General features: G+C 36.5%; 1 protein-coding gene across 1 annotated transcript in view; it reads right to left on the reverse strand.

Annotated features, from left to right (window-relative positions):
- Window positions 1-9,014: 9,014 nt before the first annotated feature.
- Window positions 9,015-16,023, reverse strand: part of LOC127636783 (relaxin receptor 2-like) — a 56,612-nt gene continuing 49,603 nt past the window's right edge. The window contains exons 16-18 of the mRNA XM_052117513.1: window positions 14,013-14,423; window positions 12,276-12,494; window positions 9,015-11,605 (exon numbers count right to left, since the gene is read on the reverse strand). Coding sequence (XP_051973473.1) covers window positions 11,376-11,605; window positions 12,276-12,494; window positions 14,013-14,423 — 860 coding nt within the window. The 3' untranslated portion in view covers window positions 9,015-11,375. The remainder of the gene's footprint in view (window positions 11,606-12,275; window positions 12,495-14,012; window positions 14,424-16,023) is intronic.

A 16,023-nucleotide genomic window follows, 5' to 3' on the forward strand; every position in this document is an offset into this window, starting at 1 on the left:
TCTCTTTTGCTTGGCCATGTCAGCCATGTGGATAAAAGTGCCTGTGAACTGATGTAAAAGAGGGTGCGAAGGAGGAAAAAGTAACAGAGAGACTGACCGCTCCCTCAAGAGAACACAACACTGGCCTTTTCTTCAATAAACAACATTTTGATACAGATCCAAATAGGGCCAATGTCTCTTCCCAAGGGCTGGCTCAGGAATCTGATAGAGCTGCAGAACTGAGGGCTACTCTGTCTTTACACAACCTAAAAAATAAAGTGCTTTTCCAGGAAATAAACAAAGTCAAACATGGGCTGACTGTTCACACAGGCTTCCTAATTAGGGCTGTGGCTCTAAGTCTAGACTAAAATACAAACTGGAGGGTTCCTGGGATTTTAACGGTTAGTGATGCTTGCTTAGGAAATCCTGACAATTTGTATTACTCATGATTAGGATTAGGGATTTAAACAAACCCTAGATTGTAAGTATTAACATTCAGTTCATGAATGATTCCTCAGGTCATGCAGCTTGTAAAGGAGAGGTGTGCTATTACATTCCTAAGCAATCAGACTTTTTTGCCTGGCTGACAAAGAAAAAGAGGCTAATAGTCCAATAGATTTACATTTTGACTTAAAAAAAGGACCGAGCCATATTAGGGTACCAGAAAATCTATGAATTTGGGGGTAGGCTCTTTTGACGTGGACCAGTAATAGCCCTTTTCCTCTGACTTTGTTCGGGGGATGCAGGGTAGGATTATGTTTGGTCACCAGGTAGTTTTCCATACATTAACAGTCGCTACTGTCTGCAGCAAGAAGTACTTTTTTACTCTATAACAACATTAAAAACACCACAAAAATGTTACACATTAAAAGCATTCAGGAAAAGCAGAGCAAATGAGCGTTCTACTTGCGATATGGTCTTTTAAGGTGATCAAAGATAAACTAGATAGATATGGCAAGAAACACCGGCTTCAATTGGAAGATTGACCAAATCATAAACAAATTGAAAACTTTAAAGAGAATACAGTGAGCATGAGAGACTCAAGCTAAAGCGGCAGTGGAAGGAGCAACATGTGTCTTGGACTGTGCTTGGACACAATACAGCTAACTAACCTGGGCATTGATTTCAGTCAGTCTCGCTTGAGATAAACACCAAATCGTCATAATCTTCTGCAGCTGATCTCTTTAATTCATTATATTTGCCTATCTTATCTCTCCTAACACACTTCTCATCTTATTTTGTATAGTAAGGGGACCACTCACTTAGTTACGAAGATTGCTATCTGTTATGTAAACAGGTGGAATTCACAATCAAGATGAAGATATAATTGTGGGAGGGCGGGCCATGTGGTGATTCTACACACCCGGTCCCTTATCAGGCTAATCAAGCCTCCGAGAGGGATAAAGGCCGACTGCGGAAGATGGTGCGGGAGAGAGAGATCGTTTACAGGCATGTTTAAGTTTATCAGTAAAATATTATTTATATTGCCAAGCCTTTCTCGCCTCCTCCTTTCCATTGAAATGCGTTCCAATAATATTATATGCAATGTCAAAAATCCAAATATATACATCTGCTAGACCAATGTTAATAACTATTCCACTGTTACAGTTTATAGTACTTAGCACAATAAGGCACTTTAAAAGGTTTATACATAATAATCTAATTATGTTACCTGACATCTTGGATGTAGTATCATCTCTGGCAATCTTGTTGAGCAATGTAATAACATTGGATTGCATTCCTCTGTATTTCTGTTAACAGGGGTTAAAACTGTAGGCTTCACAAACACAGTGATGTGCCATGTTTGTTTATATTTGAGGTAGTTGTAGGGTGACCAGATTCCCGCTTGTGGAAAAAAGGAAAGCCCTCTCCCAGCAAAAACAAAATTGACATATCCTTACCTAGGCGCAGATCAATGCGAAGTAGAGGGTGCATCCACATCTGTAACTAGTGTCACCTTGATATTTTCGCTGCCAGCGATTTTTCTATATGTGTTTGTCTTTCAAGAGTTTATCATAAAATGCAGAGCATTTTATATTTGTATTACTGATAGATGCCTCTTAATTGTTGGCACTTTCTTTATGTTGGGAATTTGTAAAGTAAGTATTTTCACAAGAAAATGTTTGAATAAAACATTGAAGATTAATGGCAGTAGTTACTGTTATTATTTATTAGTAAGTTAACCAAAGGATTAATCAAATAATCAGAAAATAATCAATAGATTAATTGATTGAAAAAAATTATTGTGTGTTGCAGGCTTAACCACTCACATTTTCTTAAGTTATTTTTTTTTTTTAATTCTAATAGGATTACATATATAACACGTTTTAGAACTGGGACATTCACTGCACAACCTCACACATGTATTGCCACATATACATACCTTTGTATTGTCATAAAGGTTGAATGTCAAAACAAAAAAGACAAACTGAATACACACTGACGTGTGACCTGGACACACCCAAACATTAGCATTTGCATGTAAACTAATGTGAAAATGTGCCTCATTTACAACCCTCATCAATCCGTCTCCCAGACAAACAAACACACATGGGCAAAGACACACATGCACAAAGACACACACACTTTGTCATAAATGTAAACACTCACAGATACCACTAAATAGCATGCAAACTTGAAACCAATCATTCCACCCCACAAAAATGTGCCATTTTTATGTAACACAGATAAAAATACAAAAGACACTGCAAATACAGCTGACCCACACCAAAAATAGCACACATAATTGGTGCAGCCTAATTACTGGAGATAATCTAGAGCTCCAGACTCCTCACACAAGCGTGTTCACCACATCAAGACAAGGATTTGTTTATGTAGTCGTCTGTGTTTTCACATAGCACATTCCTCAGATGGCAGTTAGGACTGGTCTAGTAGGTGAAGGGTGTCAAAAGGCCACATGGATATGCTGTCCAGAAAGGAAGCCATCCTAACGCAAACCAGCATTCACAAGTGATTAGCGCATGTCAATATATACAAACCTTGCAATCTATTGAATTTTCCTGAGCCACCAAAATGTTATAGATTTGTTTACTCTTGTTTCCTCTCTGTTTGGCTTATATTTTATATACAGAGGTTTATTTAAGAAAAGCAGCTGATATCTGATGTTTGTTGGCACTTTAAGGGGTAGTTCACCCAGAAAGGAAACTTCAGTCATCATTTACACGCAATCATGCTCAACCAGATCTATGTTACTTTCTTTCCTCTGTGGAACACAAAATTAGATAGAATGGTGGAATGTTAACTTCAGTCACAATTCACTTTCATAGCATCTTTTTGAGCATGCAATGAAAACGAATGGTAATTGAGGCTAACATTTTGTCAAACATCACCTTTTGCTTTCAAACTAGCAAAAAGGAGTGAATCTAGCATGTTTTCTGTTGCATAAAGAAGCATCAAAGCAGGCACACTTACATTGCCATCACATATCTCAAGCATGTACTGTAAAGGTAAAGGAAGTGTGAGGGTGCCCTCTGGAGTTCAACAGAGGTACAGTTCATGAGAGCCCTCTTAATTTGAGAAAGTTAATGAAGCGATTTCACAAAACATTTGCACTAATTTTGCATGAAGCAGTGCTCATGGCAGCAGTAATTCATCACATTATGATCAAATGATAGAGAAGAGAATTATAACTACACATACACTCACAAAGCACTTTATTAGGAACACTACGGTCCTAATAAAGTCCCTGACATGGTTTTTTGCTGTTGTAGCCCATCCGCCTCAAGGTTCGACATGTTGTGCATTCTGAGATTCTATTCTGCTCACTAAAATTGTACAGAGTGGTAATCTGAGTTACCATAGCCCTTCTGTCAGCTCGAACCAGGCTGGACAATTTCTGCTGACCCTTCTCATCAACAAGGCATTTCCATCTGCAAAACTGCCGCTCACTGGATGTTTTTTGTAAATAGCATTCAACATAAATGTTTTATATGTATAATTCCTTTAGTGAATTGTATGCTAAAACATCGTAGACAGTGAATGCAAATAAATTACAACATCACCATATGCAGTTCATTCTAATTTAGCAACCCCATAGTAAAAAGTAAAAACAAAAGGGTAAAACAACATTTTGAGATCAAATCAAATTAAATTCGGTCAATATGTCAAACAGACATGATAAGAAAGGCATTTTAAGGGATTTTGGCATGTTGGGTTGTGACCATGCAAAGCATGGAGAGAGATGAAGATGGTGAAGGAAATAGAAAGAAAAAAACACAGCATTGCTGCTTTGGCTATGTCCATCATTTTGCAGCTCTTAGTTCCCAGTTAATAATTCATGATTGGGGTTTATTCTACCAGAGGTTTGAAAAACAGTCATCCTTTAAGCAGCAATGGAGAGAGGACAGAGAGGAGAAGAGGGAAGGACTAAATAGAAGGGGAATGATGGCTAATAATGAAGACATAGACAATGGCAATAATAGTGATAACATTGAATGACTCTCCTCTAGAAGTGGGTAATAAAAGCACAGTGATTTGAAATGAGTCTAATGCACTCATTTCACTTATTCTTCTAAAACCAACTGCCAGAAGCTGTTATATAAAATCTTCTAAGCACCACTCACCTACACACATTAATCAAGAAAATCTGTAAATCTGTGCAAAACTCGAGAGCTTGTAGATTTGACATTGAGAACTTAAATATTAAATACAATAAATATTTGTACTTAAAAGTTTAAATTTACACTCAAATAAAAATCTAAAATTGAATGCTGCAATCTGCACTCACAGATTGGTGTCGCCACAGCGGACCATCTGTGAACCACAAAACATATTTGAATTTGCACAGGTTTTAAACCGGATGCCCTTCCTTATCCAACCCCCAGTGGTTGGGGGACTCTCACCAACACCTACAGGGCAATTTTAGAGTCTCCTGTTCACTTAATCTGCATGTTTTTGGACTTGTGGGGGAAACCGGAGCACCTGGAGGAAACCCATGCAAACACGGGGAGAACATGCAAACTCCACACAGAAAACCCAGTTGAGCCGGGACTCAAACCTGCTTGCTATGAGGTGACAGTGCTAACTGCTGATCCACCGTGCCACCCTCCGCACTCACAGGCAATAATCCAAAACCTATGTTTTGAATTCAAAGTTGCAGACAAATAGTCACAAATGTGTAAAATTACATTCATAAAAAAAACGAATGACAGACACAAACTTGTATTAGATATTTACTTTTGTTCTTTAATTCACTTTCGCATTACAAACACCAATCGGCATTTGTGGAAAAACCTGTAGCAAAACTCACTTGTGCACTTGTAAATCAAGATATGAACTAGGCTACCGATGCTAGGCGGGGGCAGGGCAATTAAAGTTGTGACCATTCACAAGAGCTGGAATGACTGATGCCGGACAAATCAAAATGGATCATCTTAAAATGTGATGACATCACGCAACAGCGCCAGTGCCATTTTTGTAAGCAAAACAAGTCCAGCGGTGGAATATCTAAGGATGGCAATGAGAGATTTCTCTGTAGAAATCTCTTCTGATATTTATTAAATTTCTGTATTATTAATTTTTTTTAATTAAAATGTTTAAACTAAACAAAGATAACTTTATTAATCACACTTGCTGACTATCTGTAGAAGATAAATCAAAGCTTTTCTGTAACAATTTTACTCTGGATAGTTACACACACAAACATTAAATAATAACAACACTGATCCAGATACAGCATTTCTAATATGCTTAAAAAGATGATAAATAAAATGCCAAACAATCAAGCTGCCCAATATACCATCCTTAATACACATCATGCATATAATATAGGCTAATTTACCTTGAGACAACAACACTGAGTTCTCTTCATGGACTTTACATTGCAGGACAAGGGTCTCTGGGCTTACAACATCAAACACACCCACACAGATAAACAAACCAATTTATGTGAGAGAGTCGATTGAGTGCCTTCTAAAATTCAATAAAAGAATAAAGACAGGCCTTTGCAATTACTGTATTCTAGGTATTGCATCAGCATGTCCAGTACAATATACTGTATTATCAGGGGGATTAGAAAAACATTTGTCTAATATATGGCAAAACTCAATGCATAAACAAATGCTTTCAGCAACTGAAAGTAAATATTTACACACCCTTGAGTAAATGCACATGCATCACAACAATGAAGTTAGCACGCTGCCTGCTTTTGTTTGCTATAAAATCCAATGAAGCTCCACAGGTGCAAAATGCAATGCTGTTTTGCCAAGAGCAAATGGATAAACTCTAAATGTTCCACACAGGAACCTGCAAGCATATCAAAACAACAAGAGAGAAGGAACAACCTGCCTTAACAACCCCAGGAGCCATGTCAACTGGTCAATACAGTTGACAATACAGTTGTACTACACTCACTGAGCACTTAACAATGGTCCTAAAGTGTTAGATGTCTTCTGCTGCTGTAGCCCATCCACATCAAAGTTCGACGTGTTGTGCATTCTGAGATACTATTCTGCTCACTTTAATTGTACAGAGTGGTTATATGAGGTACCGCAGCCTTTCTGTCACCTCAAACCAGTCTGGCCATTCTCCGTTGACCTCTCTCATCAACAAGGTGTTTCCGTCCAAAAGACTGCAGCTCACTGGATGTTTTTTTTTTTGTTTTTTTGTGGCACTATTCAGAGTAAATTCTAGAGACTGTTGCCTGTGAAAATCCCAGGAGACCAGCAGTTACAGAAATACTCAAAGCAGCCTGTCTGGCACCAACAATCATGCCACGGTCTAAATTAATGAGATCACATTTTTCCCCATTCTGATGGTTGATGTGAACATTAACTGAAGCTCATGACCCATATCTGCATGATTGTATGCATTGCATTGCTGCAACATGATTGGCAGATTCAATAATAGTACAAATAAGTAGGTGTACAGGTAGTCCTAATAAAGTGCTCAGTAATTGAATTTTAGTTAATACATTCAACATAAGTTTTTGCTTTTTACTTAGACGAATAGCCCAAAAGCTCCTCTAACACAGGAAAATGAGCATTAACACATTTAAAAGTTAACACAGCATTGCTTGTTCTAATCTGCTAGACATGATGAACAAAGGTTTGGGTAACCAATAACAACTACATCCAAATATTGCCCACATGGCCCAATTATTGTCACGATTTCAGTATCAATAGCCTCATAAATAATTGCCCTAAAACAAGTCACCTTTTATGCCTTAGTGAATGAGGATCTGAGATCCAAATGGTCCCTGCTGAAAGCATTTTATTATTAAAGGAATACACTCGGTTTACTTAATTATATTATCTAAAGCAACACAATTCTAGAACATTTTATCACAACTTGATTTCATTGTGTTCTATCCAATTACATTTGTAAAATTAAAGTTTACTGAATCTATTTGAGTTGGGATGACATGAATTCTTTTTGTAGCATTGAAGAAACTGGGAGGGGTAGCATGGGCAGCATGCTTTTTATGGGACTGTATGGATTTTATGCATTTTTGAGGATATGATGAGAATAGGAGGAGATTTGTTAATATGTAATGTCTAGATAGAGCATCTGCTATGTTGAAGTTTTGGGGGTTACCATTGTGGTGAAGATTGGTACTTGAGCTTACTGAAGTTTTATTCATTTAATTTGTCTAAAAATTACTCAATTCAATTCAATGGAAAATATGGATGTTTTTGAGTAAAGGGAAAAAACTAGCAGCACTGTACATTACAGTATCCATGTTAAACACGTTGCATTTTAATGTAATAATAACAACAATAAAAAGAACAACAATATCTAAATCAAGGCGGCGATGCAAACTAATAAGAGGTGAAAAAGTTGAGAAAATCATAGCAGGTGTTCCAGATGTATTTTCAGTTGATGTATTGTATTTAAAGCTTTTTGTTGTATTAAATATTTGTTTCAGTTTAAGCTTAAAATAATAATTTCAAGTGATTTTAATAAGAATAATGTAGAAAATGTTACCAAACCTTTTAGGCAAATTAGCTTCAGAAAAGGTGACTAGCTGAATGTTGAGTAGTTTGCATCCCTGTATACTCATGTAACTCAATAGCAATAATGAGTTACATGCGTATACTGTAATGTAAAGTGTGACCAAACAATCTGACACGACATATATAAAAAAATACAATAAAAAAATGGCATGCAATTGTTGCAAAATAAATACAACATTAGTAAATAAGTAAACCATTAGGGCACAAAATCAATTAATTTTCTAAAAAATAAAATACAATATCCGAGAGCACGAACTTAATAGTGATGCTCTGTACATTCTAGGCGATCGCCGCATTTTTTGGGGCATCATATGCGCTTTTCGAATCTAAAAAATCTGCACGCGCCTTTGGTGCCCAAAATCCCGTCTAGGTAGTCAGCTCACTAGTTTTTGATTCACAGCCACTAGTCTGACTGTTACATTGTTCATTGTTGTCATAATCACCAGGAGACATCACTCTCCATGTCGATATGTTCAGCCTCGTGAACCCAATACGTCGATGTCAACCATTTAGACTGAAAACAAAATATCCAATATTTGAAAAGGACAATTTGAAGCCTAAATCTGTTGTGTTGTGTTTGTGTTATCAGCAGACAGACAGACAATCTGTGCTGGTAGTCTGGCCTTCCTCACGGCTTCTCCGTCAATTTAAAGACAAATGAAAGCGCTCTACATGATTAGGCTACATTTATTACCTCGAAAACATAACAAAAATAAAGATAGCATACCTTGTGCGTTTGTTTAGTAGTTATATGTTCATATCTTTATCCAGACGATGTCGCTGAATTGTGTTATTTTCACTTTATTGGTCTGGTGTCGACTGGCAGAAACAAACGGCCGCGGAGGATGGTGCAGCTCCGCCCTTAGCGACCAATTACAGAGGAGATATTTGTCAAAAGACAGACATCGAGCTCGCTGATTGGCTGAGATCCGCTTCTTTTCCATCCATTAGGTTTTGGAGCGCTTAAGGATGCTGCTGGAGACTGACAGGTGCGCAATCGAAAACAACCCAGACAAAAGGCGTCAATATTATGTTTTTTTTATTTATTTTAAAGAGCACCATTTTATCAAAACTGACTAAGAACAGGATTTTCTCCACAAGTATCTCCCAATCCAATCAAACCTACTACAAAGTAAACATGTTAATGTTATTACATTTTGTAATACAGATGAAATCAAACTGATTAGCAGAACTTAGTCATCTTTAGGTGATGCTAAATATTGCTGACCTACCATAACTTGTGTCTGCGACATATGTTTATATACAGCATCAGTTTTGATACAAGCAAATAATGTAATCTGTTTTACACATGATATATGTTTCCATCGTGTAAAATTACACAAACACAAGAATGTGACTGAGACCACTGATTTATGGGGTATAATTGTCTTTTATGATAAATTATAAACAATCAACAGCCTTTTTCTACTGAGAGTTTGAGAACTCTGTGTCAAACAATTATTGAATTACAAGGAAATCCTTGGATTGGTAGTGTTATTGTTTAGATGGATTTCTCTAGATTGTCAATTCCATATTTTTTGACCCATTCTATAAGACATCTGACTATTAAAGGGTTCAATACAAGTTAAGCTTAAGCGACAGCATTTGTGACATAATGTATGCAAACTAATTTCTTCTCACCTCGTTTTTATAAAAAATAATAATAAGAAATGAAAAGAATAGCTAAAATCTGGGTTACAGTGAGGAATTTGCAATGGAAGTGAATGGGGCCAATCTGTAAACTTTAAAATACTCACTGTTTTTAAAGAATTGTATGTTAACATCATTTTAGTGTTATATAATCACTTACTAACCTTTTCTGAGTAACGTTATATCCAAATGTACTACTTCACTGCCATGAGGACAAAATGCTGTACACCCTAAAATTACTATAAAAAATAAGATTTAAACAAATTACAGCTAAAATAATGCATGAGTTTTAACAAAGAATGAAAGTGCTTTTATAAAATTATAAGCTTCACATTTCTGCCTTTAAACCCTCTAAAAATTGGCCTCATTAACTTACATTGTAAGTGCTTCAACGTAACCACCATTTTTGATTTTTTAAAGAAAAGGAATATTCACTTTTGAAAAGTCCAAATCATTTTTCATGGTAATCAACATTATGCCACAAATGCTGTCGATTGAGCTTAACTTGTATTGAACCTGGAATATTCCTTTAAAATTATACTTCTGTGTGAATTTTTTATATATTTTTTAATTCCTTGAGATATGTAGAAAGAAAAATCTAATTTATAAATAACCGGCAAGAGTACAAAAATATAATGCTTTTGCATTGCTGTAAAAAAAGGACAAAAAAGAACTAACAAAAAACAAAAAGAATGTGACGGTTGTATTGTCAGGCATCTTGCACAGCTGAATCTGAATTATATGACCTCTTTTTTTGCATGCTGCTGTTTTTCTGCCATTGACATCAAATTATTAAATACAAAAGTCAGTACTATAGCCCTCAGAAAGTCAGGGGCCATCTAAATGTCCATTAAAAAAGACCCAGACATTATGATATTTCTATTTATACAGTATGTCTTTCTCTGATAAATACTAAAATGACAGAACTGGCATAAAATAATTTTGCTGTACATTACAAATATCTTCTCAAATTCGATCTCGAAATCGATCACATATTCAAACTTTCCCATAAATATATTAGTGTCCATTAACACTCCTTGTGTAAACAATGCTGATAAAAATTGTGGGTGGCTGTGGCTCAGGTGGTAGAGCAGGTTGTCCACTAATCGCAGGGTTAACGGTTAGATTCCTGGCCCACATGACTCCACATGCCGAAGTGTCCTTGGGCAAGACACTGAACCCCAAGTTGCTAACAACGGCAGGCTAGTGCCTTGCATGGCTGCTCTGCTGTCGTGTGTGTGTGTGTGTGTGTGTGTGTGTGTGTGTGTGTGTGTGTGTGAGTGTGTGAGTCAAAGTGTAAAGAGCTTTGAAGAACCAATAAGGTATAAGTAATATAAGTGCTGACCATTTACCATAAAGCTCCTTTGATTCCTCAAATACTTACTTTACTGCAGTAAATAATGACAGTCTTGTACAATGCGTTAATTGTAGTGATTATTTTTCTTCTTTAAAAGAAAAGCTTTAAAAGCTTTTGAGACTTAGAACAAGCCAAACTCAAGGGCTGTGGGCCAGACAGGATGTTTGTGGGGGGAAATGGAGGGCTCCAAGAAACCAGTCTAGCTGAAGAGTTCCAAAAAAACAAAAAGAAAGAAAAAAGCTCTCCATATTGGAACCCAAACAGCAGGTGTTGCAGGGCAATCTTCTCACTTTTTCCATGAAAGGCCGTCGTTCTATTTTTTGAATGTAGATAGTGGTTATGACTGCACTACACCATGAGGTTTTTCACTCGTTGCTTTTTCTCCCATATTGGTTATCCACATCTGCCAAAGACAATCACAGCAAGGAAACTTTTGCAGGGTAATCTGCATTTCTAGATGTCTCCATGTAGATGGCGGAGCTGGTGAGACTCTTGCGGTCTTTCTTTGATGCAGAACGCTGCTGCCAATGGCAAAGGAGAAGCTCCACCTGCTCTCTGAAGAAGCTGGTGGTCAGGGTATAAAGGATAGGGTTCAGTGCACTGTTGATGGGTAAAATGAAGACCACCATCCATGAGTTTATTATTCCTGCAAAAACAAACAATGCATGATGTCATTAATATAAGAATTGATTGTCCTGATAATCTGTGTCAGAAAACAAACCAATTGTGCTAATATATATATATATATATATATATATATATATATATATATATATATATATATATATATATATATTCCATTTTATTTGAAAAGGTTACTGCTGAAAATTTATTCAAAAACAAACTTTTTTTTTAATTACAAACAAAGGCAAAATATTTCCCCATCTCAAGTCCAAACTACCAGGACCGTAACTTGCAAAGACATTAGAAGACCACCATGGGGGGATGTGTCCAATTAATCAAACATTAGCCCTATAACTTTAAATATGGATAACCCCCCAATTTTTCTTTTTATGCCAACCTACAGTATTACATTCAATATATTACAGGGTTAAAGATCAATCTAAACATGTCTAAAAACTGTTAGCTCACATTTAACTCATATTGGTGATCAAATCATTTTCCACAATGTAACCTTGATTTTTGCTGTTAAAGAAAATGAGGGACAAGTCTAAATATTTTTTTGTGATAATCAACATTATGCCACAAATTCTGTCTATTGAGCTTAAATTAGCAAATATATTAAATTCAGAGGAACCCCAACAAATCCAGTGCTGCAGCAATTTGTGTGATTTCTCACAGGTACAGAAACATACCTGGAATCTCAACTTTTAGCAGAGAGAGTGTTTTGACCAAAAATATGGGTATCCAGCAGAGGGCATCAGAGAACACAATGAAGAAAAAGCGGTTGGCCACGGCCACGTCTTTGTGCAGCCGACTGCGCACATCTGTGGCATTGATGCCTGTTTTATAAATGGAACAGAACATGCTGGAGTAGGAAACGACAATCACCAAGAACGCCACAAGATTTAGACCTGCAAATACAGAAAACACAAATATTTAAAGATATGCATATTAACATTCAAGGCCATGACCTCCACACATAGATAACAAATATGCAACCCTATGGATAATAATGTTAAATAGATTACTTAAATATCAGATTAATTTTAACAGACTGGAATGTAATGTATTTGGTTTTTGTATATGTGGTGTTTCAGTTTACTAGTTGGTACAATGTAAGTGAAACATCTATAGAGACACTAAAAATTCCTGAAAGGGTTAGTTCACCCAAAAATGACAATTCTCTCATGATATATTCACCTTTAAGCCATCCCAGATGTGTATGTCTTTTCTTCTTCAGCAGAATCAAAATTAACATATCAGCTCTGTTTGTTCAACCAATGAAAGCGAATGGGTGCCATGAGGATGCTGGCTGTTTGACGGTCCTAAAGGCATATTTAGGCAGCATAAAAGTAATCCACACAAATACAGTCGATCAATGTCTTCTGATCAAATCAATAGATTTGTGTAAAAAATTAATTGAAAATGAAAACTTTATAACTTTTAAACATTTCCTGCAATCAATCGACTTATTACGGAGCTGCTGCTTGACGTAAGCACATTGGTGCATTCACAAGAAAAGTCAGAACGCACAGTTTGTTTACAACAGAGGAACGAACATCACAAGAGAGTTAGGTCATTTCAAACAGCAACCGGAAGCAACGATTTAAATTGAAAAACATTTTAATTATTGATTTCATTCTTACAAAACCTGTTGATTTGCTTCAGAAGACATTAATTGATCGAGTTGCGTGGATTAATTTTATGCTGCCTAAATATGCCTTTTGGACCATGGCACCCATTTGCATTCATTGTATGGACTGAGCTGAAATGTGCTTTTATATTTATAGTATTTATAAAAATATTCATTTCGGTTCTGCTGAAGAAGGAAAGACATACACATCTGTGATGGCTTAAAGGTGAGTAAATCACGAGATAATTATTATTTTGGGGTTAAATAATCCTTTAAATGAATAGTTCTAAACTCGCATGCCATTCTTTTATGGAAATAAATGTTAGGCTGAACGTTAAAGATTGATGGCCTCAACTTTTTTCCTTACAATGAAAAAGAATGGTGACTGAGACGAGAAGGATATAGCTGCAGTCAGAGCTCCAAAAAGGGGTGGGAGCTCCAAACTGCCATAACAATATAGGGAGCCCCTTACCTAACACTTTCCCTATCCTTAACTGTGAGTGGAAGTGAAGGCCCCTTTTGGAGTCGACACAACTCCCTTTTGGAGTAACGCCGCCCTCTTTTGGAAATTTGTTCCCATTTGGAGGTCTCTGGCCTGCAGCCATACCTACTTGACTGAGGCTGGCAATCCCAAAGATTCTGCCTAGCATCACCTTTTATATTCCATAAAACAAAGTCCTAAGGGTTTGGAACAATGTGATGGTGAGTAAATTATGTTTTTGTGTACTATTGCTGTAATGAAAACACTTGAATACATTGGCAAAATCAAACCAGCAGAAATACTGAGATATTGAACCTAGAAATATCCCTGTGGAGTATCCTTTGGCCGTAGGTTTCTCCAGCCTATCAGAGTGCAGAGGGAAACAAACTCCATTTCGCCCATAATAGTTCCCAAACAGGTCTTCATTTAGCAAGGGGACAGCTGCTATGACAATTCCGAGAACCCAGATGGAGGCCAGAACCAACACCGTCTGCAGCTTCCCTGGCCGCAGATGGCTAAATGGGAAAACAATGACGAGGAATTTCTCCATGGTCAAGTAGGTGAGGAGAAGAACAGATACTTCAGAGGAGAGCATAGCAAGAAAGCCAATAGTTCGACATTCCACACTCTCCATCCAGATAAGCGCGTTACGGTTATATTCACCCCGGAATTTCACATCAAACACTCCCAGGAAGAAAAGATAGACTCCCATTAGACAGTCGGCAACTGGAAAACATTGGAGAAAAAAAAATTAAGTAATCTTCAAACATCTAACATGTGATACAATGTTTAGCATGTTACATGTGATATGTAAATATGTGCCAGTCAGAGGAAGACATGCTCCCTTTGCTGAGTCCTGGTTCCTCCTACAGTTTTGTTCTCATCCAACCTCAACTTCTTAGGGGGTATTTACTATTTATACCTGTTCACTCAAAGCTTTTTTACTTATCAGAGAGTTAAGTATATGTGCTCTCCAAGATGCAATCGAGACAGGCAGTAAACTGATCACCCAACAATGGGTTGACACGCATACAAGATTCGACTCGGCCAAGTGTAAGTACATCTGCTTGTTCAAATGCAAATGATAAAGAAACTGAGACACATAACAGGTGTTGTTTTTTGTAACTGAATTGCAGCCCATTTGACCAATTTTTTCTGCCTCATGTTTAGTTTTAAAGAACCATATTGATTGCAGCAAAATTTTGCTCGCCAGCATTAACATCATCATGGAAGTGAACTTTATATTTTATACTATATATATATATATATATATATATATATATATATATTATATATACACACAACCTAAACTGAACATTCAACTTGGACTACAAGTAGCATCATAAAACAAAAAGTGTTCACAAGTAAAGCAGTATCGTAGCATGTCTGTACTGAGAGTTGGACTGCTATTTTTGGATTCATATCAGGTTGCAACATGTTGGCTGTGGTATCTTCAGCTTGTACAGTAATTAACTTGATTTAAAGCGATAGTGACGACCTCCTGCTGCATCATTTTTTGTACTGAATGTTAGTCCTGACAGTGAAAATTCAGTTTCTCATTACCAATATAAAAACAAGGACACTGTGTGACCAGAAGTGTTTATATTGTGAAATTTCTTACTAATTTGTTTTAGGCATTTTTTTTTCATAGGGGTGTGGGTTGTCAAACTGGCTTATGAGAAAAGGGAATTTTTCTAAAATTATTTATATAGGGTACAACAGGGCTAAAGGCAGACCTTTTTCTGGTCACAAAGTATATTAAGATTGAAAAATTCATTACTTTTTATTGAATATTGTTGGAGCAACATAATTTGTGTGAAGCCAAGTAATAACGTAATGTTGCTTTGATTAAAATTCTTAAAAAAATAAATTAAGAAAAAGTGGCAATGCAGCCTTTTAACCAAGACTTGTGGTAAAGTATTTTGTCTAAAAAGAAATGTGATAAATTCAGGGATTTTTATGTGCTACATAAATTTGCAACATTTAAAAATTTAAATATAAGGCCAAACTACCTCAAAATCAAACTTTATTCATTGTATGTTATGATCTCGTTGATCAGAAATATGTTGCAGTGTATAGTAACAAACACGTCTTTAGAAATGTGCAGTGGTATTTTTTGTTTCTGTTAAGTGTTTTGTTAGAAAATCAAATCAAAAGTGCCTTTTACCCTTGGGGCCATTAACCCAGTTACAGCCTAATTATCCTTTTACTTTTAAGTGACATTAAATACATCATGACTATGATCCAATTCAGACAACGTGGCAATGGTGAGCAGGGGCACACTATGAAATAAGGCCAAGCTCCAAATAAATGATCCCTGTGTAAT

This window comes from Xyrauchen texanus, chromosome 44, assembly GCF_025860055.1.
Source record: "Xyrauchen texanus isolate HMW12.3.18 chromosome 44, RBS_HiC_50CHRs, whole genome shotgun sequence".
In the NCBI taxonomy this organism is placed as follows: Eukaryota; Metazoa; Chordata; class Actinopteri; order Cypriniformes; family Catostomidae; genus Xyrauchen; species Xyrauchen texanus.